General features: G+C 41.2%; 1 protein-coding gene across 1 annotated transcript; it reads right to left on the minus strand.

Moving 5' to 3' along the window:
- Positions 1 to 8948: 8948 nt before the first annotated feature.
- Positions 8949 to 24095, minus strand: Cct4 (chaperonin containing TCP1 subunit 4). Its single transcript, XM_052734699.1, has 14 exons — positions 23836 to 24095; positions 21335 to 21387; positions 20510 to 20599; positions 18923 to 19031; positions 18100 to 18242; positions 15724 to 15845; positions 15130 to 15262; positions 13427 to 13566; positions 11582 to 11678; positions 10950 to 11060; positions 10740 to 10870; positions 9947 to 10181; positions 9385 to 9498; positions 8949 to 9157 (listed from the first exon to the last, which is right to left on the minus strand). The coding sequence occupies exons 1-14, from the start codon at positions 23960 to 23962 to the stop codon at positions 9143 to 9145; spliced, it is 1620 nt and encodes a 539-aa protein (XP_052590659.1). The 5' UTR covers positions 23963 to 24095; the 3' UTR covers positions 8949 to 9142.
- Between the last annotated feature and the right edge of the window lie 681 nt (positions 24096 to 24776).

Below are 24776 nucleotides of genomic sequence, written 5' to 3' on the forward strand. Positions count from 1 at the left end.
ATGAAATAGTAAATCACAGGTAAGAAGGACATTAGTGTGTACATAGAACAGGAAAGTTTCAGTATTCTAAATTTGCAGACATCTAATAACAACTAGAGAGAATATGGAGCTTGAAATGGGTAGATCTGCAAGAAAATAACATCATCGTAGAAGAACTGCTTTTGCACTTTTGTGTTGAAATGTAACCACACAGGACAGTGAATAATTTTGAATGTATAGTTACATGAATTCTGCAAGAGTGAATACCCATGAAACCACAGCCTTATTAAGATACAAAACTTTAGCCAGGCATGGTGGTTGCACACCTTTAGTCCCAGCACTTGGGAGGCAGAGGCAGAGGCAGGCAGATCTCTGTGGGTTTGAGGGCACATAGTGTATTCCAGGTTAGCCAGAGTTACATAGTGAGACCTTATCTACAAACAAACAAACAAACAAACAAACCATCCTTTGTGCCCCACCCCCAGGTTATTAGCCTTCCATTCCCGGCCCAAATCCTCCCTTTTTTTTAAAAAAAAAAGTCAGGATTATTTTCTTTTTCATTTTTCTTTCTTTCTTCTTTGTTGTTGTGCTGTGTATCAAACCAAGGGCTCTGAGCACACACACCACACACCACAGGCAAATGCTCTGTCACTGAGGCACATCTGTAGCCACGCTCAGTTTCTTTTGTTCAGCATAACTTTTTTTTTTAAAGATTCATGCTTGCATTGTGTTCCTTTTAAATTCCTAGACAGTATTTTTTGCTAAAATGGCTTTCTAATATTGGATGACTTTCCCTGAAATTTGTGCTATTCACTACTATGCAAAAGTTTTAATTTTTTTGTTTTTTGTTTTTGAGAAAGGGTTTCTCTGTAGCCTTGGCTGTCCTGGAACTAACTCTGTAGACCAGACTGACCTTGAACTCAAAGAAATCCATTTGCCTCTGCCCCCCAAGTACTGGAATTAAAGGTGTGTGTCACCACTGCCCAGACAATGGTTTTAAATTTAATCTGCATCATTAACATTTTATGTCACTTAAACTTTTGAATTTGTGTGTGTGTGTGTGTGTGTGTGTGTGTGTGTGGTGTGTGTGCAGGTGTATGGTGTGTATATGTGTGTGTGTGTGCAGGTGTATGGTGTGTATATGTGTGTGCAGGTGTGGTGTGTGTGCAGGTGTATGGTTTATGTGTGTGTGCAGGTGTAATGTGTGTGCAGGTGTATGGTGTATGTGCAGGTGTGGTGTGTATGTGTGTGTGGTGTATGGTGTATGTGTGTGTGCAGGTGCGGTGTGTGTGTGTGTGTGTGTGTGTGTGTGCAGGTGTAATGTGTGTGCAGGTGTGGTGTGTGTGTGCAGGTGTATGTGTGTGTGCAGGTGCGGTGTGTGTGTGTGTGTGTGTGTGTGTGTGTGTGTGTGTGTACTATGGTGGGAATGTGGAGATCACAGAACAGCTTTCCGGGGGTTTGGTTGTCCTTCCGCCTTGGCAAGGCAGGATCTCTATTATTTCTGCTTGCTGTGCCGTGCACTCCAGGCTGACTTCTGGATTATTCTATTTCTGCCTCCCCTATCCTTACAGGACTGCTGTATTACAAACCCATGACCACATCCGGCTTTTTACAAGGGTTCTGGGATTGAACTCGGGTAGTCAGGCTTGTGTAGCTAGCTTTGCTTTACCTGCTGAACTGTCTCCCTGGCCCATTTTCTTAAATTTATCTGTTTATTAATTTTTATTAGAAAATTGAGCCTTGGCCCAATTTTTTTTTCTATCAATTTACGTCTTCCAGAAAGCACCTATCTGAAAAAGTTAAAAGTATAAGAGATTTACTGTGGGAAAAGCTTTGAAAGGTAAAGTAGGACAACCTTCAGGAAAAGACACAATTGGATACCTTAGGAGGAAAAAGAAGAACTGGATGGAAAGAGGTTCAAAGCACATGCAGCTTAGAGAAAACCTCAGCCGGCTCAGGAGTTCCCGCACTCAGACTGCTACAAAACAGAAACGCACAGACCCTGTTTGCACTGTTCCCTCCATCACTGGCGTGAGTTCCCAAGGATTGGCCTGCTCTCAGGTGGGATGCTGTGGAGGATCCTATTGGTGCTATGGCTGGAGGCTGTGAGCCAGCCACGTGCTAATAGTTAACAACCTGCTGTGTGTGGTTCTTGTAAGTTTAAATTTTCTGACAAAAGGACTGTAGCACACACCTTATCAAAATGCATAATCTTTACTGTAAATGCTTCACAGACAATCATCCTTTGAGAATTTTCATTGAGTTTTGCTGATTTTATATTTATAGCCAATCTCTGGTTGCAGTTGATTAACAAAGAACATGCAGCTGGGAATGGTGTCACATGTCTTTAGTCCCAACATTCGGGAGGCGGAGTTTGAGGCCAGCCTGGTCTACACAGCAAGTTCTAGGACAGCCAGGGCTACACAGAAAACCCATGTCTCCAAAATAAAACAAAACAAAATGCACATGCTATTTGGGTTTATACTTGAATGAGAAAGAAACATCCAAGATGTCAGAATTTCATTTGCTGGTCAATATTGGGAGAGATTCTTGCTAATGCAGATAATATTCTTCTAATGAAAGCTTTAACTCCCCGTTACACCGTAAAGAACACAGAGGACACACATTCTCAAATTTACTGTTTCTCCATCAGTTTTGCATTTGCTAACTTCAGTACCTCCCCAATTTAGCTGATTTCAAGGTTTGATTCCTACTGCTGAAAAATAAAGGAAAAAAAAAAAAAACTCGAGAAACACTATCATCTTTGAAAAAGGAAAACAGAGGGCAGTGCTGCAACCCAGGAACTTGGAATCTCATTAGATAGTCCAAATGTTGACGTTCCCATTACCCCCATACGTTGGACCAAATACACCATATGATGGTGCTAGGAGGCAAGGCCTTCAGGAAGTAAAGTGAAGGGCTCCACTCCCATAGATTAGTGGCCTTGATTCCCTTTGGCAGTGCAGAGTAGGTTTCTCTGAAGAGGCTTATAGACTTTACCGTATTTTGAAAGCGAGTGAGGCCCTGACATACATTATTAAATTTATTTTTATGTATATGGATGTTTTGGCTGCACGTATGTCTGTGTACCACATTCGTGCCTGGTACCTACGGAGGTCAGAAGAAGGCACTGGATTCCCTGGAACTGGAGTTATAGATGGTGTGAACTGTGAGTGCTGGGAAACAAACCCAGGTCCTCTGCAAGAGCAACAAGTGTGTTCTTAACCACTGAGCCTTCTCTTCAGCCCCATGGTTTTGTTTTTTTTTATAAGCTGTGATTAACCTGTCTGGTGGATTGGGACCATCTCTTCATGTGGATACAACAGGAAGCATCCCCAAAGAGAGCGCACAATCAGAAGACACTGACATGCATGGACTAGCCATGCAAACGTGCCACCACTACAAGGGTGGCAGCTGTGACCACGATCTACTCTTCTTTCCCTTCCATAGTACTTTTTTGCACTGAATAAACCTTCAGGACTCTTGGACAATTAGAGGGGTGAGTCGAGGGATGTGAAGCCTCAAAAGACAACTGACTTCCTCCTTGAAAAGGATTAAGCAATGCATTAATAAACTATGGTTATACTGGAGACTAATGAAAGTCATTTGAGAAATGGAGCAGCCTAAAGACTGAGAGCTTGTATACTGTAACTTCACTCAGGTGACATCAGGAGCCATTAAAGACTGTGATGTAACCAGATTTAGATTTACTATGACAGCAGTATGGCTGTGAACTGAAGGCCCATTAATGGTCATCCAGCAGAGGGCCTAAACTGAGCAGCTGCAGTGACGTGGTATGAGATGTTAAGGAAACCTTAGTTGGGCACCAGCAATATCAACATCTGGAATTTGTTGGCATCTCTGGACCCACTTCAGACCAACTAACTCAGAATCTGCATTCTACAAGATTCCCCAGTGATCCGAACGCATGTTAAGTATAACTGATTTAGGGCTGGCTAAAGTGGCACACACTTTGAATCCCAGCACTCAGGAGGCAAAGACAGGCAGATCTCTGTGAATTTGAGGCCAGCTTGGTCTACACAATGAGTTCCAGAACAGCTAGGGCTATGTAGAGAGACCTTGTCTCAAAATAAGATTTAGAGAGGATTAATCTGCACTTGAGAGGACAATCCACATTTGATCTTCACAAATCCAGTGTGAGGATATAGTATCATCTCTTAGTTCCTTCTAAAGATACAAAAATAGAAATACCTCATCAAAAGAAATAACATTTCGTTTTGAGATGGTGGAGGTGAGGGGCAGGCTTTCTCTTCATAGCCCTGGTGGTTCTGAAACTCACTGTGTAGGCCAGGCTGGCTTCTGCCTCCTGAGTTTTTGAATTAAAGTTCTTTGCACCACACTTGGCAGAAAAATTATTTCTTATACATTTTGCATATGATTGTCTTTTATATGCTGTTCCAGAGAAATGGCATCTGTGACATGGAGCATCTTTGCTCCTGAGCCACTGTCTTCAGTGGTTATGGGATGCTGCAGTGAGTGTTCAACATGACGCCATACAATTCCCAGGAACCCCCCCCCACACACACACACTGAAAATATCTTTCATAAAACAAAACAAACAAACAAACAAACAAACAAACCATCTTGATAGCCTGGTGGTGGTTGCACACTCTAATCCCAGCACTGGGGATGCAGAGGCAGGTGGATCTCTGTGAGTTTGAGGGCAGCCTGGTTTATAGAGCTCTAGGATAGCCAGGGATACAGAGAAACCCTGTCTCAAAAAACAAAACTAAAAAACCAAACAACAAAACCCTTGTTCTTAGAAAGTACTTAGGAAGTTTCAATCTGCAATTTGCTTTCAAATAATTCAGAATAGCTACCTTACACATTATGTTCCAAACGAAATGATTTGACGTTTTAGTGAATGATTGTGAAAAAAATGTTACTTTCTCCTTTGTCATTTTCTCAGAAGTGAACAGAACACTGCATGTAGTTCAAATAAGCTAAAATACAAAATGCATGTACAAAACTAAAAATCTATCTTATAAATACACCAATGCACATCTGGTGTTGCAGAGGTCTCTGCGACCACCACGGTCAGCAGAGTAACATCCAAGGGAGGCAAAGAAGTAGTCTGGTTCAATATCACCTCAGTAGCTGGTGTTGGTTCAAACTTGGGGAGTCTTGACACCAAGTAGTTTATTTTAGGCATATTTAAGCACAGCACAATTTGATGAAAAATTTCCTGGAGATAACTTAATCCCATGCACATAATAAAAAGACATGACTACATAGAAACTGTGTAAAGTACATATGACATTTTCCATAAATATGGGTTCTGTAAGACTGACTACACAAGGGCTCGAGAGATGGCTCAGAGGTTAAGAGCACTGACTGCTCTTCCAGAGGTCCTGAGTTCAATTCCCAGCACCCACATGGTGGCTCACAACCATCTATAATGAGATCTGGTGCCCTCTTCTGTATCCATAATAAATAAGTAAGTCTTAAAAAAAAAAAAAAAGATTGACTACCCAAGACATCTTGGATTAAGATGGGTTCTACAAATCGATCCTCTAGGGGAGGACCCGATGTGGTCTTGGCCACACAGATAGTGCACAGGTCACCAAGCTACAAAGTATGTCTGCTCCCCGTCTTCTGGGTATAAAACACATACATTGCTCCCTTAGAAGGGACAGCCCTGTGTTTCATTTAGCTCCCCTAGTGCTTATCTGTGAGCACAAGGGCTTCCATACTTCCCATATGGTTTACTGACACTGCCTAATAATAACCCCCTTCAAAAATCTAAGCTCATCTCTTCCATAGCTTTAGGTGGTTTTCAAGTTTAAGTGCCATATTTTATATAGTATCTCTTAGCCATTTTAACATGTGCACAGCTTTTCCATTAGATTCCTTGTGTATTGCTTGCTGATCGTTTGCTAGGTCCTTAACCACATTATCCTTTTGCTGATGGGTTACTTGCACAAGCTTGACACATGCTTTCCTACTGAGCATATCACCTGAGATTTCTTCTGCCCAATTTTGCATCCTGTGGTCACTTCCAAACATGTTTCAGAATTGACTGAATGGCAAAATGCTAAATCTGCATGCAGGGTAGTCTTCACCCATTCCTTAAACTTTCCTCAGCACTTAAAAACCTTGTAATGGAGTGAAAAGGTGAGGAAATGTAAGGGCAAATCTTTGCTGCTTTAGAACTGTTCTAGCCCTCTGCGTTAGTAATTAAGAGCATCCTTTTAAATTTGATCATCCAGGGTATCTCTGGATGAGCCTTCTGACTTGTTCTAATCCTTCTAACAGCTGGAGTAGAATGCATTGTTAGTTGCTGTGCTGTAAACCCCACATCAAATCTAAGGTAGTGGTTTTCTACCACAGCACATTTCACATAAGCAGTGGTTAGCAAGCCTTTTTCTTAGAAGAGTTCTCTAGGAAAACTGTCAAATCAGTTGTTTATTTAGATAAAGACATAAGTAATGGATAATATTCCACTGTCTACATTATGAATTAGAATAGTATTTTCACTTATGCTGTGGAATAATCCTTCTGCACACTGTGAAGATGTGTTGCTCTCATTGTTAATAAAAAGCTGATTGGCTGCTAGGCAGGATTTTTCAGACAGAGAACACTGGGAGGAAGAAGTGTAGAGTTGTGAGACTCAGAGAGAAGCAAGCTGAACACGCTGTGTTCAAAGTACAGCCACAGCCATGTGGCAGAGGGTAGATAACTAGTCTGAGCTATCAGCTGAGCATTTATGATTAATAATAATGCATTATTTTAAAGCTTGTTGATCACTTAAAATGAGAAACTAAATTCTGGATGATTCAAAGATCCTTCTTATCTCAAGATCATAGACTTTAATCATTTTCCTTAAGTAACTTCTTGGATTCTGTGATATACAGGTGACAGTGAAGCATCAGACCATGCAGGGCAAATGTGTTTTACCTTAAAAATCAGGCCTTTGCCGGGCGGTGGTGGCGCACGCCTTTAATCCCAGCACTCGGGAGGCAGAGCCAGGCGGATCTCTGTGAGTTCGAGGCCAGCTTGGACTACCAAGTGAGTTCCAGGAAAGGCGCAAAGCTACACAGAGAAACCCTGTCTCAAAAAACCAAAAAAAAAAAAAAAAAAAAAAAAATCAGGCCTTTATTTAAAGGTGTGAAAGTATTTGAGAGAAGTAGCTTATCAAGTTTTAAAAGCTCACTCCCTAAAATGAGCACAGACTGGTTAAGTAGCTCAAATGAAGATAGATAAGATTCAAGGTGAATTTTACAACAATCATGGTGAGATAGGATTATACCTGAAATATAGTGGTGGCAAAGAAGAGTTAGGACCATTTGAATCCGTAAAATGTGCCACATTGCACACACTTTTCTAGGAGACTAAACATGAAAACGGACTTCTAAAGATCTCTAGCACTGGGCCATCCCTTAGACCAGAATACTCTATAGGAAACCCAATTAGCACTACCCTGGAGAAACACTGACGGTAATGGCAGGTTTCTGTATCTGCACTATTTAAAATCATACATTATGCTTTGATTTCTATGAGAATGACTTGTGGATTCAATGAGATATCCCCCAGTCTCCAATATACAAATACCGAGCCCCCAGTCAGTGGCACTGTTTGAGTAGGCTTGTAAGGTATGGCTTTCTAATGGTCCTCGGGGTGGGGAAGGGCAAGCTTTCAGAGTTTAAAGACTGGCACCATTGGTGTTTAGTGTTTTGTACTTGTGGTTCAAATGTAAGCCCTCAGCTTCCACGTCTCCTGCTTTGCAACCACGGACTTATTTTCCTAAAATTAGTATTCATTTTACATGTTTTGCCTGTATGTATGAACTGTATGTATGAACGTGCACCACATGTACGCATAGTACCTGCGGAGGTCAAAGAGGGAACAGATCTCCTGGAACTGGAACTAGGGATGGTTGTGAACCACTACGTGGTTGCTGGGAACTGAACCCAGGTCCTTTACAAGAGCAGCAGGTGATCTTAACTGTGACAACCATCTTTCCAGCCTCACCACTGTGGACTTTTTTTTTTTCATTTTTAATTTTTCTGTGGATTGGTGTTTTGCCTGCATGTATGTCTGTGTAAGCGTGTTGGATCCCCTGGAACTGGAGGTATAGTTGTGAACTGCCATATGAGTGCTGGGAATTGACCCAGGGTCCCCTGGAAAAGCAGCCAGTGCTATTAACTGATGAGGACTCTTGGCCCTCTGGAATTGTAAGCCCATTAAATTCTTTCTATAAATTGCCTTGGTTATGGCATGTTATCACAGCAATAGAAAAGTAACTAATAGTGGAATTTACAAAAAAACCTGTCACCTAGGGGTCATCAAGGTCGCCTGACAACTTCTGAGTTTGACCCCCGAAGCCCACATGGTGAAAACCCATTTGTTCAAGTTGTCCTCCGACACGCACCATATCACGTACGTTCCTCCTGAAAAGGCGCACAAAATAAATATAAAAAGGAAACTACAAAAACCTGATACCTGGCTGAGAACAGAGGTTCCCATCTGTAATCAGAGGTTGAGAAGGGGGAATAAGAAGTTGAGATAATCCCCAGTGACAGAGTTCCTGACCTGGCTACATGAGACACTGTATCAAAAATAAAACCACAATCCAAACCAGGGCAGGGGAAACAGCTCAAGCTGGTAGAATTCTTGCCTAGTATGCACAAAGCCCTGGGTTTCATCCCCAGCACTGCAAAAAAATGGGCATCATAGTACACACCCGTTAATTCTAGCACTTGGAAGGTAGAGGCACAAGGTCAAATGTTCAAGGTCATACTGAATAGTAAGTTCTAGGCTGGCCTGGGATGTAACACAACCACAAATGAACAAAACAAGAAAGTTAATAGAATACATAGGATTAAGCCATAAGATTAACATGTAAAGGTTAAAATTTGAGGGGTATAGTTTGGCTTTTCCCCCAAGTATCAAAAAAAAAAAAAAATATATATATATAATATATAAAAATTGGGAGTGACAAATTAATATGCAGTTTGAAACCAAGTATTTAATATTTTCATTAAATTGTCTCAATATAATTTCAAAGAAATGCCAACTGGGAGACAATGTCCAAAAACTCTGACGAAGCAAGTTTTTTTCAGACAAGAACACCAAGAGGACCATCTCCATTCTAGCCACAGTACTCTGTCCATATGGTGCCAGTCGGCCAGCCTCATCCAGATTATCGAGTATTTACCTGATAAGAAAAAACAAACAACAACAAAAACAGGTTTCAAAACTTGTAATGACATAAAATATTAGATCATGTTTAAGGTAATTATCTAAATTTTGCCCAATTTTTACAGGTAAAACAATTAGTTATGAAATGTTATCATCTTGGTGGTAGCACACTTTTAAGCAGAAAGAAAAACTTGCAAGTATGCCCTTTGACCTCCCAGGGATTTTCAACCTCTATTTGCTTACCACATCATCTATTTTCAGAATGCTCCGGACGGTTTCAGTTGCTAGGGTCAAAGCACTGACTGACACCAACAGAGGCTGGACAACCATTTCCTCCAAAATGTTGGAAATTCCACCCTGTAGAGGAGCAGACACTTTCAGTATTTGATCACACATAACAAACCAGGAAGTGCCATTCTATGGAATAACTTCCTACAAGTTAGTAAATGGCAGTTAATGAATGCTATTTCCCATGGCAACATCTTTTTCCCACTGCCCGGCTCATGGCATTATCTTTATTCCAAAGTATATATAGTAACCTTTCCAGGTTTCAATCCAAAATTACACTTCTTTTTTGTTTTGTTTTTGAGACAGGGTTTCTTTGTGTACTTGACTATCCTGGAACATGCTCCGTAGACCAGGCTAGCCTGGCTCACAGAGATCTACCTGCCTTTGCCACCCGAGTGCTGGCAAAATCACACTACTTTTAACTACAAAACCTTTCAACCAATCAACAACGACAAATCTATAAACTGCTTCCTCTTACCACCCTTTTCTCCAACAATCCTACGCATTAGGTTCTCACCTTTCGGACATTAATGCCTGTAGTTTTTTCTCCTTGGGCATGCCTGTTTCTTAGTTCCGTTACCGTAGAAATGGGATTCAGGCCAGCATTTTCAGCTAGTGTAGATGGAATGACTTCCATGGCATCTGCGAAAGCACGAACACAGTAGGATTCCATACCACTCAGTGTTCGTGAGTACTCAGTCAGTCTCAGGGCCAACTCTATTTCTGGAGCACCACCTCCTGCAATAAGAGCTCTGAAATTCACAAATATTTTTAGCTTATTTTTACCCTGAAGGAAGCTATTTTAAATAACAATTTACTACTTAACTTTAAAAAAGTCAAAATAGGGCAGTTTGGTTGTTTCTTAAGGGTAGGCAGGGTATTGTGTATCTAGGATAGTCTGGAACTTGCATGAATTAGAAGAAGACCCAAACTTTTGACCCTCCTTCCTTCACCTCCTACGTGGTAGGATTGTAGGTGTGCCCCACCACACCCGGTTTAAGCAGTGCTGGGTGGGGGTTGAACCCAGGCCCTTGTACATACTAGGAAGTAGTCTATCAACTATATCCCAGCCCCTCAAACTAGTCTTCAGAATACCAGGGCCAGCAAGATGCTCAGCTGGTAAAATACCCAACAACCAACCCAAGCTTGGTCCCTGGGACCTCCGTGATGGAAGGAAAGAAGAGATTGCCCCAACTCGTTCTCTGACCTCCACATGCATGCCATATTGTGAGCATGTCCAGATACATACACACCCAAAATAAATGTCATAAAAATTTAAAAATCCACTACTTTAGTGATGTTTATATTACCTCTTTTTTACTAGGCAGCGAATAACACAGAGAGCATCATGAATGGAGCGCTCAGCTTCTTCAATCACCAGTTTGTTAGAACCACGCACGACAATTGTAACTGTTTTGCCTGGGCTTGCACAACCTGTTATCTTTAGTGAACAAATTACAAATTAGGTAATGGGGGGGGGGGGGAGGGAAAATAATAAAGTTTAATTGTAATACCGTTACCTTGAACAGTTTTCCAGAACCATTTAAATTGACTTCCTCTGCTAACTCAGCAGAACCCAGCATGTCAGTAGTGAACTGGTCAATATGAGCAACTGGTTTGGTTCCAATTGTCTGGGAGAAGAAAACAAGACAAATCAAGACAACACTGCTGGAGACGTAACTCAATGGTAGAACAAGCACTTGTCTGGTATATTATTCAAAGCACCAGACACAATAACCACCATGCAAAAAAGCAAACAAAAACTACTGCTGGGGCTGGAGACCCGGCTCAGTAACCAACTGGCTGCTCTTCCAGAGCACCCACACAGTAGTTCATAGCCCCATGTTAACTTCAGTTCCAGGGGCCTCCGAGCGGACCATGTGGTGGTGCACAGATATACGTGCAGCACTCATAGACATAAAACAAAAATGTTAAAAAGTAAAACACTGCTGAGTGGTGGTGGTGCACAGCTTTAATTCCAGCACTCGAGAGGCAGAGGCAGGTGGAGCTCTTGAGTTCAAGTCCAGCCTGGTCTACAGAGTGAGTTCCAGGACAGCCAGAGCTGTTATACAGAGAAGCCTTGTCTCAAAGAACCACAACTGACCAACCAACCAACACACCACAATACATGCTAACAAACATTTTTACTTACCTTACAAATGAACTCAATGTCTTCTCTTTCAATGTCCTTAACCACCATAATCTTCATCTTATTCAGAAAATGCAATGCAAGATCACTAAGTGCATCTCTGAAATACAAAATGTTTGTTATGCTAGATTAAAACATTTTTATTGTTCAGCAGTGAAGATTTTAAATTTACTGTTATTCAAATGGTCAATTATGAAGGAAAATGCTTTTAATATTCATTTAAAAGTTCAAACTCTTAGGCCTTTAATCCCAGCACTCGGGAGGCAGAGGCAGGCGGATCTCTGTGAGTTCGAGGCCAGCCTGGGCTACCAAGTGAGTTCCAGGAAAGGCGCAAAGCTACACAGAGAAACCCTGTCTCGAAAAACCAAAAAAAAAAAGTTCAAACTCTTTCTTTCTGAGACAAAGTTTCCCTATGCAGCCTTATCTGTCTGCCTCTGCCTCCTAAGTGCTGGGATCAAAGGCTTGTGCCATTTGCTCAGCAGAAGTTCAAAATTCTGAAGGTTTCTAATTTTACTGGAAAACATAATATAATTTATAAAACATGATAATTTAATGTAATAATTAAAATCTATACAACACAAGTAATTAAGTCATGATTCTTAACAAATGAGCATTTTGCTAAGTGAACACTTAGTGATATATTCAGAAGCATGACTAATTCCCACAAAACATCAGAAACAATCCTAGTATTAGTAGTCCTATGATGCTAGCAAGACAGGTATTTCCATCTCTGATGAAAGTTAAGCAAAAATCGAGTTTTGGGAACAATTTACATAAGGTCAGAGCCACTAAATGACTGGGGATTAGAACCGTCTTTCACCTGCTCACGGAGGACTCTTATAATAAAGTATCCACAGTACCTTTTGGCACAGCTTATCAGTGGAGTAAATGGGAATGTACCTATTAATTTAAAAAAAAAAAAAGAAACAAAACCCAGAAGTGAAAAAGAGATGAGCTCAAACTTGAGAATTCTCTTATCTATAAACTACTGCTGCCAGGATTATAGGCATTTGAGAGCACACCCAGTTTATGCCACGCTAGGGATCAAACCCAGGGCTTTGTGCACACTGGCAAACACTAGTGATTAAATCTCTAGCTTCAATCAGTTAGTTGTAGACAAACAGCTTTTTAAAAACTATGCCATGCTCTTTTTACTTTTGGTTGTTTTTTTTTTTTTTTTTAATTTATGTCCATGGCTTTCAGAAGAGGGTGTCATCCCCTGTAACTGGAGACCTATGTTTGTGAGACCATGGGGATGCTGGGAACCAAACCCAGGTCCCAAAGCAACAAATGATCTAAAAAACTAAGCCACTCTCCAATCCCTGTTTTATTTATTTATTTATTTATTTTAAAGGGCCTTACTTTATCCCAGACTAGCCTGATTCACAGCAATCCTTCAGCCTCAGCCTTCTGAGTACTGGGATTATAGGCATGAACTATGCTCAGCCTTCACTTTCTTAAAATCTAGAAAAATTATATATTCCACGCTTAAGTTATATGATGCGCCAAAATATTCTGAGATTTCCCATGTATTAGATACTAAGCAACTGCTCATTCTCAAAAAAAAAGGGGGGGAGGTTGGTGGGGTCGGGGATAGGGCAGGGATAGCTCAGTGGTTAACAGTGCTTGTGGAGAACTTGGGTTCAGTTCCTATGCTCTTACACAGCAGCTCCAGGTGCCTTGTAAACCCCAGTTCTAGGTCATCCAATACCTTCTGACCTCCTGTACACATGTGGTGTACAGAGTCAGGCACACACATACATCAACTAAACATTGTTTTAAAAAATTATTAGTGGGAATCACAAATCAATTATCAATTTAGGGATAGGAAAATATAAAGTCCCAGACCTTAGGATAGACTTCTGTATGAGCAGGACATTGCATCCTGTTTTCTTAATCTGCTTCACCAAATTTAAAATATAGGCTCTCTCTTCTCGGAGCACTCGATCCATCTGGGCATAGTCAGATACTACTATTTGATTATCCATCTGATTGGAACAAGAATACAGTAATTATTTACAACAAGAGATTTTAATGGAATATAAAAGACCAACCCATACCAAACAGTTAAATACATAGGCACAGAAAAAGGTCTAAAGTGACACATATAAACAAAGCTGGTCCTATTTATTTATTTTTGTTTTTTTTGAGACAGGCTTTCTCAGTGTAGTCCAAGCTGTCCAGGAAATCAAGAGATCTACCTGCCTTTGCCTCCCAAGTGCTGGGATTAAAGGCATGCCCTACCCCTGCCTGGCTAAAGCTGGTTCTTTTGAAAAATTTAAGCATACCCATTACTGTTTTGTGTGTTTGAAAGACAAGGCCTCACTATGTAGCTCAGGCTGGCCTTGAATTCACTACCCAGCCACCTCTGAGGGCTGGGATTATAGGTGTGCATGACCACAGCAGGCTCTACTGCTGTCTGAAACTTTTTGCAAGTACATTTTTGATAACTAACAAATACAAAGCGGTTAATGTTCCCCCAATGTGAAGTTTTTCCACATATCATATGTTTCATAAAAATAGTTGCAATTGCATCCTATTTTACTCTCTGGCTTGTCAGTATCATGTGTATTATAGAAATGATTTCAAATGTGTCCTTTCACTCTATGACTTGGGACAGAGCTGGGCATGGTGGTGCACACCTTTAATCCCAGCAGGCAGGAGAGGCAGAGGCAGGGAGATCTTTGGAGGTTTAAGGCCAGCATAGTCTGCATAATGAGTTCCAGAAAGGACGGGAATGAGAGGAGAGAGGAAGGGAGAAGAGGAGGGAGGAGAGAGAAACAGAGAGACAGACCAACCCTGTCTCAAACCAACTAAGCAATGAAAAAAATCTTGGATGTCAAGAAATTAACCATTAGCTGGGCGGTGGTGGTGCACACCTTTAATCCCAGCACTAAGGAGGCAGAGGCAGGCGGATCTCTGTGAGTTTGAGGCCAGATTGGTCTACAGAGTTCCAGGACAGCCAGGGCTGTTACATTGAGAAATCCTGTCTTGGAAAACCAAAATTAAATAAATAAATAAATAAATAAATAAATAAATAAATAAATAAATAGGAAAAAAGAAATTAACCATTAATTTTTGTATGGCCTCAAATTTTTTGAGAAACAAAATACTGAACAACACACCTATGTATTAGTAAAACAAAACAAATCCGAGGTAGCAAGCACTTCTTTTAGAGAATTACAGGAATATCTCAAGAAACAAGTAACTTTTATAGTTTGGCTATCAAGTTAGTCTAAGGCTTCACTTGCACAAATAATAAAATCCCTGTGGGCTCCAGTAAATGATGTCTCTGCTTTTAGAAGGCTGGACACAATCTGCAAACACAAGGAATGAATATAACACAGTTTTTATTTCATGCAAACTCCTATAACCACTGTCTTCACCTGTGATGTTACTTGTAGCTGAAACCATTTTTATTTTTGTCTCAATTTATTAATCCTTTCGAGATCTACATTTTAAAGACATCACTAGTACAGCATTCTCAACTTTTATCTTAAAGAACAGATCTTAAAAGTTAATAAACAGGGACCAACTTGGATTTTACTTACATCTGTTTTAGGAGCAGATAAGCAAAACTGAATAAGCCCAATCTTGGCCTTCTCAACTCTTGAGATGCCAGAATTTGCCACTTTCTGGGTGAGAACGAGCCCTTCCACCAGCTCACAGTCATCTATTGTCCCACTAGAAAAAATCATCAGAAAAATGAAAAGTGCTTGGGTCTCACATTCATTCTCAGAACCCATTCCCAGATCTCCTGGATACACTTCCATCCCACCATAAGGAAACACAGGCAAACCCTCGAGATTGCCATACCAAGAAAGTTCGAGCCAGCAAAGGCCTTCTAACTTTCACTTTCTGGTTAGTTATGTTTCACTTATGTATATCCACCGGCACAGGAAGGTCATCAGCCTAAGGATATATCGGTTGTGCTTTGTTTTTAAGGGTTTTTCTGAGATAGACTCTCATTACAGCTCAGATTGACATGGCACCCACTATGTAGTCCAGGCTGGCCTTGAACTCAAGAGCTATCCCCGTCCTCAGCCTCCCGAGTGCTGGATTCTATGTATAAGTCACCACACTCAGCTCTTTCTTGAAAGTCATCTGGTTTGGATAATACTGAAATTGAAATTAGAGATGCTTACCCAAGCTTCTTCACTATTTTAATATCTCTAAGATCTACACTGGTAGCTGTGGCTGGGTCAATCACTTTCATCACCGCATTGACACTCATTGGAGAGAGTAAACTTGAATACTGAGAGACAACCTAGATTTAAAACAAAAAGTTAATTTCACAGAAACAGTAATTATAAAAACAAAAACAAAACCTGACAATTCTGGATTTACAAAGGCTTGTTATCACCTATTTAGATATGGCAGATAGAGGATACTCAAAGGAGACACTGCAGTTAAAGATGTTTTTCCCGCCGGGCGGTGGTGGCGCACGTCTTTAATCCCAGCACTCGGGAGGCAGAGGCAGGCGGATCTTTGTGAGTTCCAGGCCAGCCTGGTCTACAGAGCGAGATCCAGGAACAGCGCAAAGCTACACAGAGAAACCCTGTCTCGAAAAACAAAAACAAAAACAAAAAAAAGATGTTTTTCCCTAGGGCTAAAGAGATGGCTCAGCTGTTAGGAACACTAGTTGCTCTTCCAGAAGACCTGGGTTCAATTCCCAGCACCCACATGGCAGCTCACAACTGTCTATAACTCCTGTTCCAGGAGATCTGATGCCCTCACTTGTACATACAGGCAGGCAAAACACCAAATGTACTTCAAATATGAATAAATTAAAAAAAAAAAAAAAAAAGGCTGGGCAGTGGTGGCGCACACCTTTAAGCACTCAGGAGGCAGAGCCAGGCGGATCTCTGTGAGTTTGAGGCCAGCCTGGGCTACCAAGTGAGTTCCAGGAAAGGCACAAAGCTATACAGAGAAACCCTGTCTCGAAAAACCAAAAAAAAAAAAGATTTTTTTTTCCCACCCAGTTTGCCAAATATAACATGTATGTTTCTTTTATTATATTACAACAACATTTGGCATTCTCTAGATTGCCAAAGGTTTTATAGAAAACAGAAAAAGGCATCTAATTTTAGGTGGAGATTTCCTACCTAAATTGAGTGTGTAATCAAGCTATCAGATCAGGTTATTTATGTACTTAATACCAAGGGGCTGACAAAACAGCAAATGGTTAGTATTCGTCAGATTTCTTCATGTCCTTGGTGAACTAAAACAGAAAGACTAGGTCATTTGCCTCAAGTAACACGCTTGACTAGTGGTAGAACATTAAAAAAAAATATTACTTCTTGTTTCTAATTCTGTCTAGGTTATTTTATTATTATTTTTTTGAGACAGGGTCTTACCATGTAGTCCTTGCTGGTTTCAGAGATCTGCTTGCCTCTGCTGTGATCAAAGGTATATAGTGCAGCTGGGCGGTAATGGTGCAAACCATGAATCCCAGCACTCAGGTGGCAGAGGCAGGTAGATCTCAGTGAGTCCAAGGCCAGCCCGGTCTACAAAGTGCATTCTAGGACAGTCAGGTCTGTTGCACAGAGAAACCCTGTCTCCAAACGAACAAACCAAACCGTAAAGGTGCTACTGTGCCTTACCCTTTATTATCTAGATTTGTAATTACAAGAAACGAATGCAAAGAAAAGGAACTATACTTGGTGAAATCATAATAGAGCAGATGGTAACATGAAACTTTTCATCATTCTTGTTTACAAACTTCAAAAAATGTATGTGTATGGATATTTTCTTCTTCAGCTCCTACTTTTAAATTTTTATTATTTCACCTGAAATTTCCCAAAAAATTTGTTCCACTATTTTAAATTTTGTAGAAATTTTCTAAGAAAAGTAGCACATATATAAAGAGCTGGATAATACCAGTGTTATATCTTACAAGTATGCTACATAATTATTTACCTTTCTATGTTTATTTTCCCATCTGTAAAATGGGAATGACTACTTAAAATCCTGGAAGACAGTAAATTTAAAACTCAGGACAACTCTTGTATAATATTAAATTAAAACTACCCATGTTGACAGAAATTCTATAGCAGCCTTTGATTTTGGATATGGGAAAGTTCCCAATAGCCATTTTAAAGCCTTGGACTTAGCTTTACCAAAAGGTGTTAAAATGCAGTAAATGAAAAACTAGAAATGGATATGGCACCTATAACAAACCACCTTTTTTGGGGGGCGGGGATAGAGACAGGGTTTTTCTGTGTAGCACTGGCTGCCCTGGAACTCACTCTGTAACCTAGGCCTCAAACTCACAGAGATCCACCTGCCTCTGCCTCTGGAGTGCTGGGATTAAAGGCGTGCGCCACCACCGCCCAGTAAATCTAGTTCTTTTGTTAGCCTCGTTGTTTTTACCTCACTCTTAAAACCAATTCAATTATAGAAAGTATTCTATGACTTAGTTGTTCTTGAGGCAATGTTAGATACAATATAGCAAACATGACCACGACACTAGTTAATACACCTTCAACTGTAATTTAATTGTCACTTAGTGATCATCTCACCTTTGAATTCAATGAAGTGGTTGCGCTATTTAACAAGGTTTCTCTGTCACTCAGTTGCACAGGTCGAGACATGTCAGTAAGGATTTCAAGACCCCTTTCCAAAGCTTTTTGGAATGACTCAGAAATGATGGTTGGATGTATACCTGTCATTTATGAACCAAGTTAATTATGAACCAAGTTAACTTGTCGTATTTTAAAATGTTTTACTCATAAAAATGTCAAAGTAATCTAACACATCCCCTCCCTCCCTCCTTTTCTGTTGAGTTCCTGAGGTTGACCCCAGGGCCTCCAGCATGCCAAGCAAATTTTAAAAACTACTAAACTATACTACGAGGCTCCAAACACTTTTCAGACAAACTAATTTACAATTTAGTTGTAAAGAGAATAGCTAAATAACTGCTGGTTATGGCTAACAGTTAACTTCTACTCAATTTGAAACAAAGACATTTTTGTGTAATATTGAAGCTAAAACAAATTTTATGCTTTCTAAAACATCACATGCACTTTTTTTTCAAAGCAGAGTGACATAAGAGTTGCTATGATTACACATTACTTATCAAAGCAAGAGCTCTTATTTTCTCATCTAAGACATCTCTCTAAGCCTTAGATAGTAATACTATTATCACTTACTTTTCAAAAGCAGAATTCTATTTCTACAAAGAGAAGCCTTGCAAAACTCAGAAGCAACATAGAAATTCTTGGTAAAAAAGTAGTTACTTCAAATCCAATATTAAATCTCACATTACTTAATAGTAACTTGGCTTTTTATAAGTTTTGCCCTTAAAAAGCTTCTGTCATTCTTTAGTAAAAACGTATTACATACCTTTCTGCAGAAGCTTGGTACAGGAGTCTAAGAGAGAGCCAGCAATGATGACAACCGACGTGGTCCCATCCCCTGCTTCTATGTCTTGAGCTTTAGACAGCTCCACCAGCTGTGTGAACAGAACATGCCAAGAAGCTTAGAAACGAGAACTCAGTAACATCTAACTCACACTACCATATCAATGTCACCAACCCAGAATTAGAAAATGTAACGCATCCCTGACATCTGATTTTTAGTTTAACTTGGGTTTCATTTAAAGATAAACACCACTGTATTTGTGGTACACAAAATTATTCTTATAATGGTTTCTAGTGTAGGTTGTGGAATTCAAAGAGAAGTTCTCAGGAAATTCTCTTTAAAGTCCTATCCAAAAGCATTAATACTTTGGGCTGGGAACATGGCTCAGTTGGGAGAGTGCTTGCCTAGCACCCATGAAGCCCTAGGTTTGAGCCCCAAAGCAGCATGAAGAAGCTGTGGTAGTGCACACTTAATTCCAGTGCCTAGAAGGTGGAGACAGGAGGATCAAGGTCAAGGTTTTCCTTTGCTACACAGCCAGTTCTAGGCTAGCCTAGGCCAAAACGATACCTTGCCTCAAAAAAAAAAAAAAAAAATGCATTAAGGTCTTATAGGTATCTTATATAGATGGAGAGCATATGAAGTCATTCCATGCGAGACTAGAAACACCTCTGTCCAATTTTTCTGAAGTGATCACATCTTACTCATTTATGAAGCTACCTTTAAGGAAGGAAAGCAGGGTGGTGCTATGTTGTCTTTAAGAGGCTCCAATGATCTTCTTGCCTCACACCAGAGTACTTAAGATTACAGGAACTCACTGCTGTGCTCAACAGCACACTTTAATAGATAGCAATTCCTAAAGCATATTTTTGCCAATACAACTTCTCACTTGCCGTAAAACTAACTGTGACTCTTGAATTATTTCTAATAAACATGCAAAAACTAGCATGATTTGATAAATGATTAAAATGATTTAGTTTTCTAAGAACCGTGAGTGTAGCTCAGTAGTGCTTGCTGAGCATGCACAATGTCATGGGTTCAATCCACAGCACAGAACAAGCAAATGAAATTAGTTCTCTTATAGAGCACCTCACACTCAAAACACAGTGCATCTTAAATATAGCATTAAGATAAAAAATTCCCCATGCTTCAATAGTATCAAATTGTCAGGCGGTGGTGATGGCGCACGCCTTTAATCCCAGCACTCGGAAGGCAAAGCCAGGCGGATCTCTGTGAGTTCGAGGCCAGCCTGGGCTACCAAGTGAGTTCCAGGAGAGGCGCAAAGCTACACAGAGAAACCCTGTCTCGAAAAACCAAAAAAACAAACAAACAAACAAAAAAAACAAAACAACCCAAGGGATCAAATTTAACTCTATTAAATATCATACAAATATACTTAAAAAACAAACCACTTATCAGTCAGAACATGCCCGTGCCTATAATTACAGTACTCGGGATGAAGCTGGACTGCTGCCAAGTTCAAGGCTGGCCTGGGCTATACAGTGAATACAAGGTCACTATGGCTACAGAACAAAACCTTGTCTTAAAAAGCAAACCACTATGTACACTTACCATTCTGGCTGCTGGGTGCAATACTTGCATTTGTTTCAGAATGGTGGCACCATCATTTGTAATGGTCACATCACCTTTTCCATCTTGAATCTAGAAAATTTGATTTTTAAAGTTTTCTACAAGCTCTATTCCATTTACTATTACATACAAGTTAATTTACGTATGCATATTGCATAATTTTAAATTCTTTCATTAGTATAACAATAAGAACATTCAGTTTCAACTTTACAAAAGAAATAACTGGCTTTGTCGGGTTACTTAATTATTACATTTAATTGTGTGTGTGTGTACATTTGAGTGCAGCGCTCAAAGAGACCAGAGTAATGGATCAACCCAAAGTTACCAGACTCTCTGTTTTATGCTGCCAGTCAATTAGGAAAACAGCAGCTTGAAAAGCTGACGGGGCATGGCGGCTCACACTTGCAATCCTAGCACTCTGAGGCTGAGACAGAATGATTATGTTCAGGCTTCAAAAGAAATGAATAAATGAACATTCAAACATGGTGGCACAAGCCTGTGATCCTGGCACTTGAAGTAGAGGCAGAAGGATCAAGGGACAGTCAAATAACACAAACAACTCAAAAGGCATTAAACTATTTAGTTAAATACTATCAAAGCAATCTCTCCTTTTGATGAATTCTAACACTTTTGGAGGGATTTGAGGAGGAAGAAGGGGCAGTGTATGTACCGGCTCCAACTTGGGGCCTCATTCCTTATAGGCAAGCGCACTACAATAGAACTATTTGCCAGCCCCAAACAGCACAGACTTTCATCAGACCTCAGAATGTAAACAGGAGTTCTCGATAAATAATAACCTCTCTTTACCATTTTGTCCATTCCTTTGGGTCCAAGGCTTGTCCTAATGGCATCAGCAACCGCTGTTAAATAGAAGAAAAACAGAAACTAAGACTTTTAAAAAAAGAGCAAAGTGTGGGAGCTGGAGAGATGGCTCAGGGGTAAAGAGTACTGGCTGCTCTTCCAGAGGACCCGGGTTCAATTCCCAGCACCCACATGGCAGCTCACAGCTGTCTGTAACTCCAGTTCCAGGGGATCTGACACCTTCACACCAATGCACATAAAATAAATTAAAAAAAAAAAGTGTTTTGTTTCAAATTTGCCCTTGATATGGTATAAACTAGAATACTTCACATGTACTATACCTATGCAGAACACATTCTGAGGATTCCTGTGAGAATCAAAATGGCACAATCTAGTTTTAAATTCTGAGAGTTTTATTTCCTTTATTTCTTAAAACAGGACAAGCAGTAATGGAGTACACAACTCATTCATCTGCTTTCTCTCTCACAAGAATATAATCTGCTGAGAACATATATGTAGGACCCATAGTCTAATAAATTTTCTGTATTCTGTATTCCATATCTAGTATGCTTTGCCCTTATCAGGCTAAGAGTAAAGAATTTAACAGAAAATATCTTGTATGATATATATCGTAAGTATTTCATAACTCTGGTCTAGCTGTCAATATCAGTTTCAGGTGATTTTAGTGAACCTGCTTCAAGATATTCACCACCCAACGAAATACAGTATTTTAGACTCTTTACATCTCTAGAAACAAGCTAGGTACAAGATAGTGACTGTTAAATGATTCACGCTGAGTTACCAGTGTGAATTTCTGTCTGTGCAATTTTCCTCATCATTATCTTTATTTGGGAGAAGGGGATGGTTAACTGGATAACACCAAAATAAATTAGCGCCCAGAACTAAACTCAAGCTGTATCTGGCAGAAGTCTTTCTCACTTCCTACGGTTTTTTTTTTTTTAAATCAAAAAACCAAAAAACTAGTTTGCCCTTTGCTCTTTTAGTAACTAGCTAGTTAGGTTCACAGGCAATTTGGGTGACACACCTCCTTCCTTCCTAAGTGCACGGCTCTGTCTGTCCTGTTTTGATTTTTTGTGCACCTTGCCTTTGAAAGTTAACTGCTGGGTAGTTTATGTCAACTTGACACAAGCTAAAGTCATCTCAGAGGGAACCTCAATTAAGAAAATGCCAATTAAGACTGGGCTGCAGGCAAGACCGGAGGAAATGTTCTTAGTGACAGATAGGGGAGAGCCCAGTCCACTGCGGGTGGGGCCATCCCTGGGCTGGTGGTCCTGGGTTCTATAAAAAAGCAGGCTGAGCACACCATGATAAGGCAAGTCAGTAAACACACTCTTCCATGGTCTGTCTCTGCATCAGCTCCGGCCTCCAGGTTCCTGCCGTATGAATTCCAGTCCTAACTTCGTCCAGTGATAAGACTACCGTGGAAGTGCAAGCCAAATAAACCTTTTCCTCACCAAGTTGGTGTTGGTCATGGTGTTTCACCACAGCATTAAAAACCTGTCAGGACAGTTGCCTGAGGTAAATTTCCCATTTTGTAATATAGTGTACACTCTCTTGGTCACTCAGATGGCCCTAGACTTTATTTTTCATCTCAATAATTCCACCACCACTTATGCAATTAACCAACTCAATTTCCGGGTATTAGGTATTCTCTCCAAACTTCCAATCGCCCATCTGATCAACTTGACTTCTCCAACTCCTTAAGCCCCAAATGGAAACAACTTCCTTCTATCATCCTGCACATCTTCTTACAGCACCAACAGGTTACCAGTCACTGGGCTGGTGACTTCACCCCACTTAAGGTTGTACTGAAAGTAAAGCCAAATGTTTTCCAGGATCCCAGGTCCTTCAGGATATGGACAACCTACCTTTCCAATTTCACTTCTCACATCACGCATCTTTTCCTCCAACCCAAATAAAGAACTATATTCCAGACACACCCAGGCAAGGATATCTAAGGCTTTGTTCGTAATTTTCCTTCCATTTTTTTTTTTCATTTCAATTCGGTTTCTCTAAATCCTCCCAATTACAGAAAGCAACTGTTTATCTCCCCCGAATTTACAGTAAGGGAACTTTGGTTCAGAAGTTAAAAAACATAAAACAACACATGCAGAGAATAAGACTCAGGTCTGATTTTCAGCATGTGCTACGCTACAGTCCTCCACCTGCCAGTTCAATGGAACCCACCCAATTTATACCGACTATCCGGTTAGCACCACCGAGCCCAACAAAGCTCACTTAAATTGCACCTTTACAGAGACAGGTTAAAAGGTAAAAACGCCATGCTGTCGACCACTAGGTCTAATAAACAGCCAAGCTTCCGTCCCGACGCGTCGGACCGCAAGGACCACTGCCCTCGGCCTCCGGTATTTTACACTACGCCGTCCGCACCGACACGCACAAGCCTGCGGGAGAGAAGCACGGGGCGCCGAGCCCCACGGTGGGGCGTGTCCGAAGGCCACGGCGGGCCGGCCAGGGGCCGATACCTTTGGCGGCGGAAATGTTGCTGAAGCGGATCTGGGCCGGCTTGTCGCGGTCCTGGTAGGCGCCTTTCCCGCGGCTGCCCTGCCCCGCGGCGGGCGCCCCGCTTCTGGGAGCTACGTTCTCGGGCATGGCAACCTTGGCGACGCCTGCGCGGGTTCAGGAGGGCCGATGGACGCGGATTCCGGCCCGGTGCGGAGTAACGGTCTCTGGCCGCCTCCTCCTCCTCCACGAACCTTCCAGAAAGCGACGCCGGCAGAGGAGGCGGAAGCCGAGAACGGGGCCTGCGGCAGGCCCGGCGCAGGCGTGACGTCAGAGGCTGTCCGCGGCGCGCCGGGTGCGGGGCCTGCGCGCGGAGATCCGGCCGGCGGACTGTCAGCCTGGCGCTGCCATGGAGCGCGGGGTTTTATAGGCGTGGCTGGGGACTTGCTGTCTCCTCATTCCACCCTCCGTGGATGTGAGGGCCATTAGCTCATGCTAGTGGTGTTGACGAAGCCGTGACAGCCCTGGCTTTGTTCCGGAGTGGGTGTGGCGCAGCCTGCTTCTTCTAGACGTCTAAATCTAAATTTTATTCCTAGTTTATTCGCTTTGTAAAGGTGTCGGAGGCGAGATTTGCCATGGATAGATTCTCCCCTTTTGTATTCATTTTGGCTAGCTAGGGATTTACATACACTTGTTAAATGGCCAGAATCTTCATAGTTGTGGAGTGGTGACTGGCTGGCTGCCAGACCCCGGTCGGCATTCTAGTTAAAACGACCTCTTCCGTAAACATAGCCACTGATTGTAACATAAACATCCTAGTAACCGATTAGCAGTTAACTGCCAAACAAAGTGTGAAGTCTTTACAACCTTCACCTTAGCTAATCCTCATCATAATCCCATGAAATGGGTGCCATCGTCTTGACTTCCTGGATGATGAAGCTGAAACCCAAGTTCAACCAGTAAG

This window comes from Peromyscus californicus, unplaced genomic scaffold (genome assembly GCF_007827085.1).
Source record: "Peromyscus californicus insignis strain IS unplaced genomic scaffold, ASM782708v3 Scaffold_13__1_contigs__length_99412109, whole genome shotgun sequence".
Lineage (NCBI taxonomy): Eukaryota > Metazoa > Chordata > Mammalia > Rodentia > Cricetidae > Peromyscus > Peromyscus californicus.

Coding starts and splice junctions, on each gene's coding strand:
- Cct4 (XM_052734699.1), bottom strand. CDS start 23,962: ATGCCCGAGAACGTAGCTCCCAGAAGCGGGGCGCCCGCCGCGGGGCAG. Junction 19,032..20,509: donor TGCACCCAGCAGCCAGAATG/GTAAGTGTACAT, acceptor CTGTTCACACAG/CTGGTGGAGCTGTCTAAAGC. Junction 15,263..15,723: donor AAAATAGTGAAGAAGCTTGG/GTAAGCATCTCT, acceptor GATTTTTTCTAG/TGGGACAATAGATGACTGTG.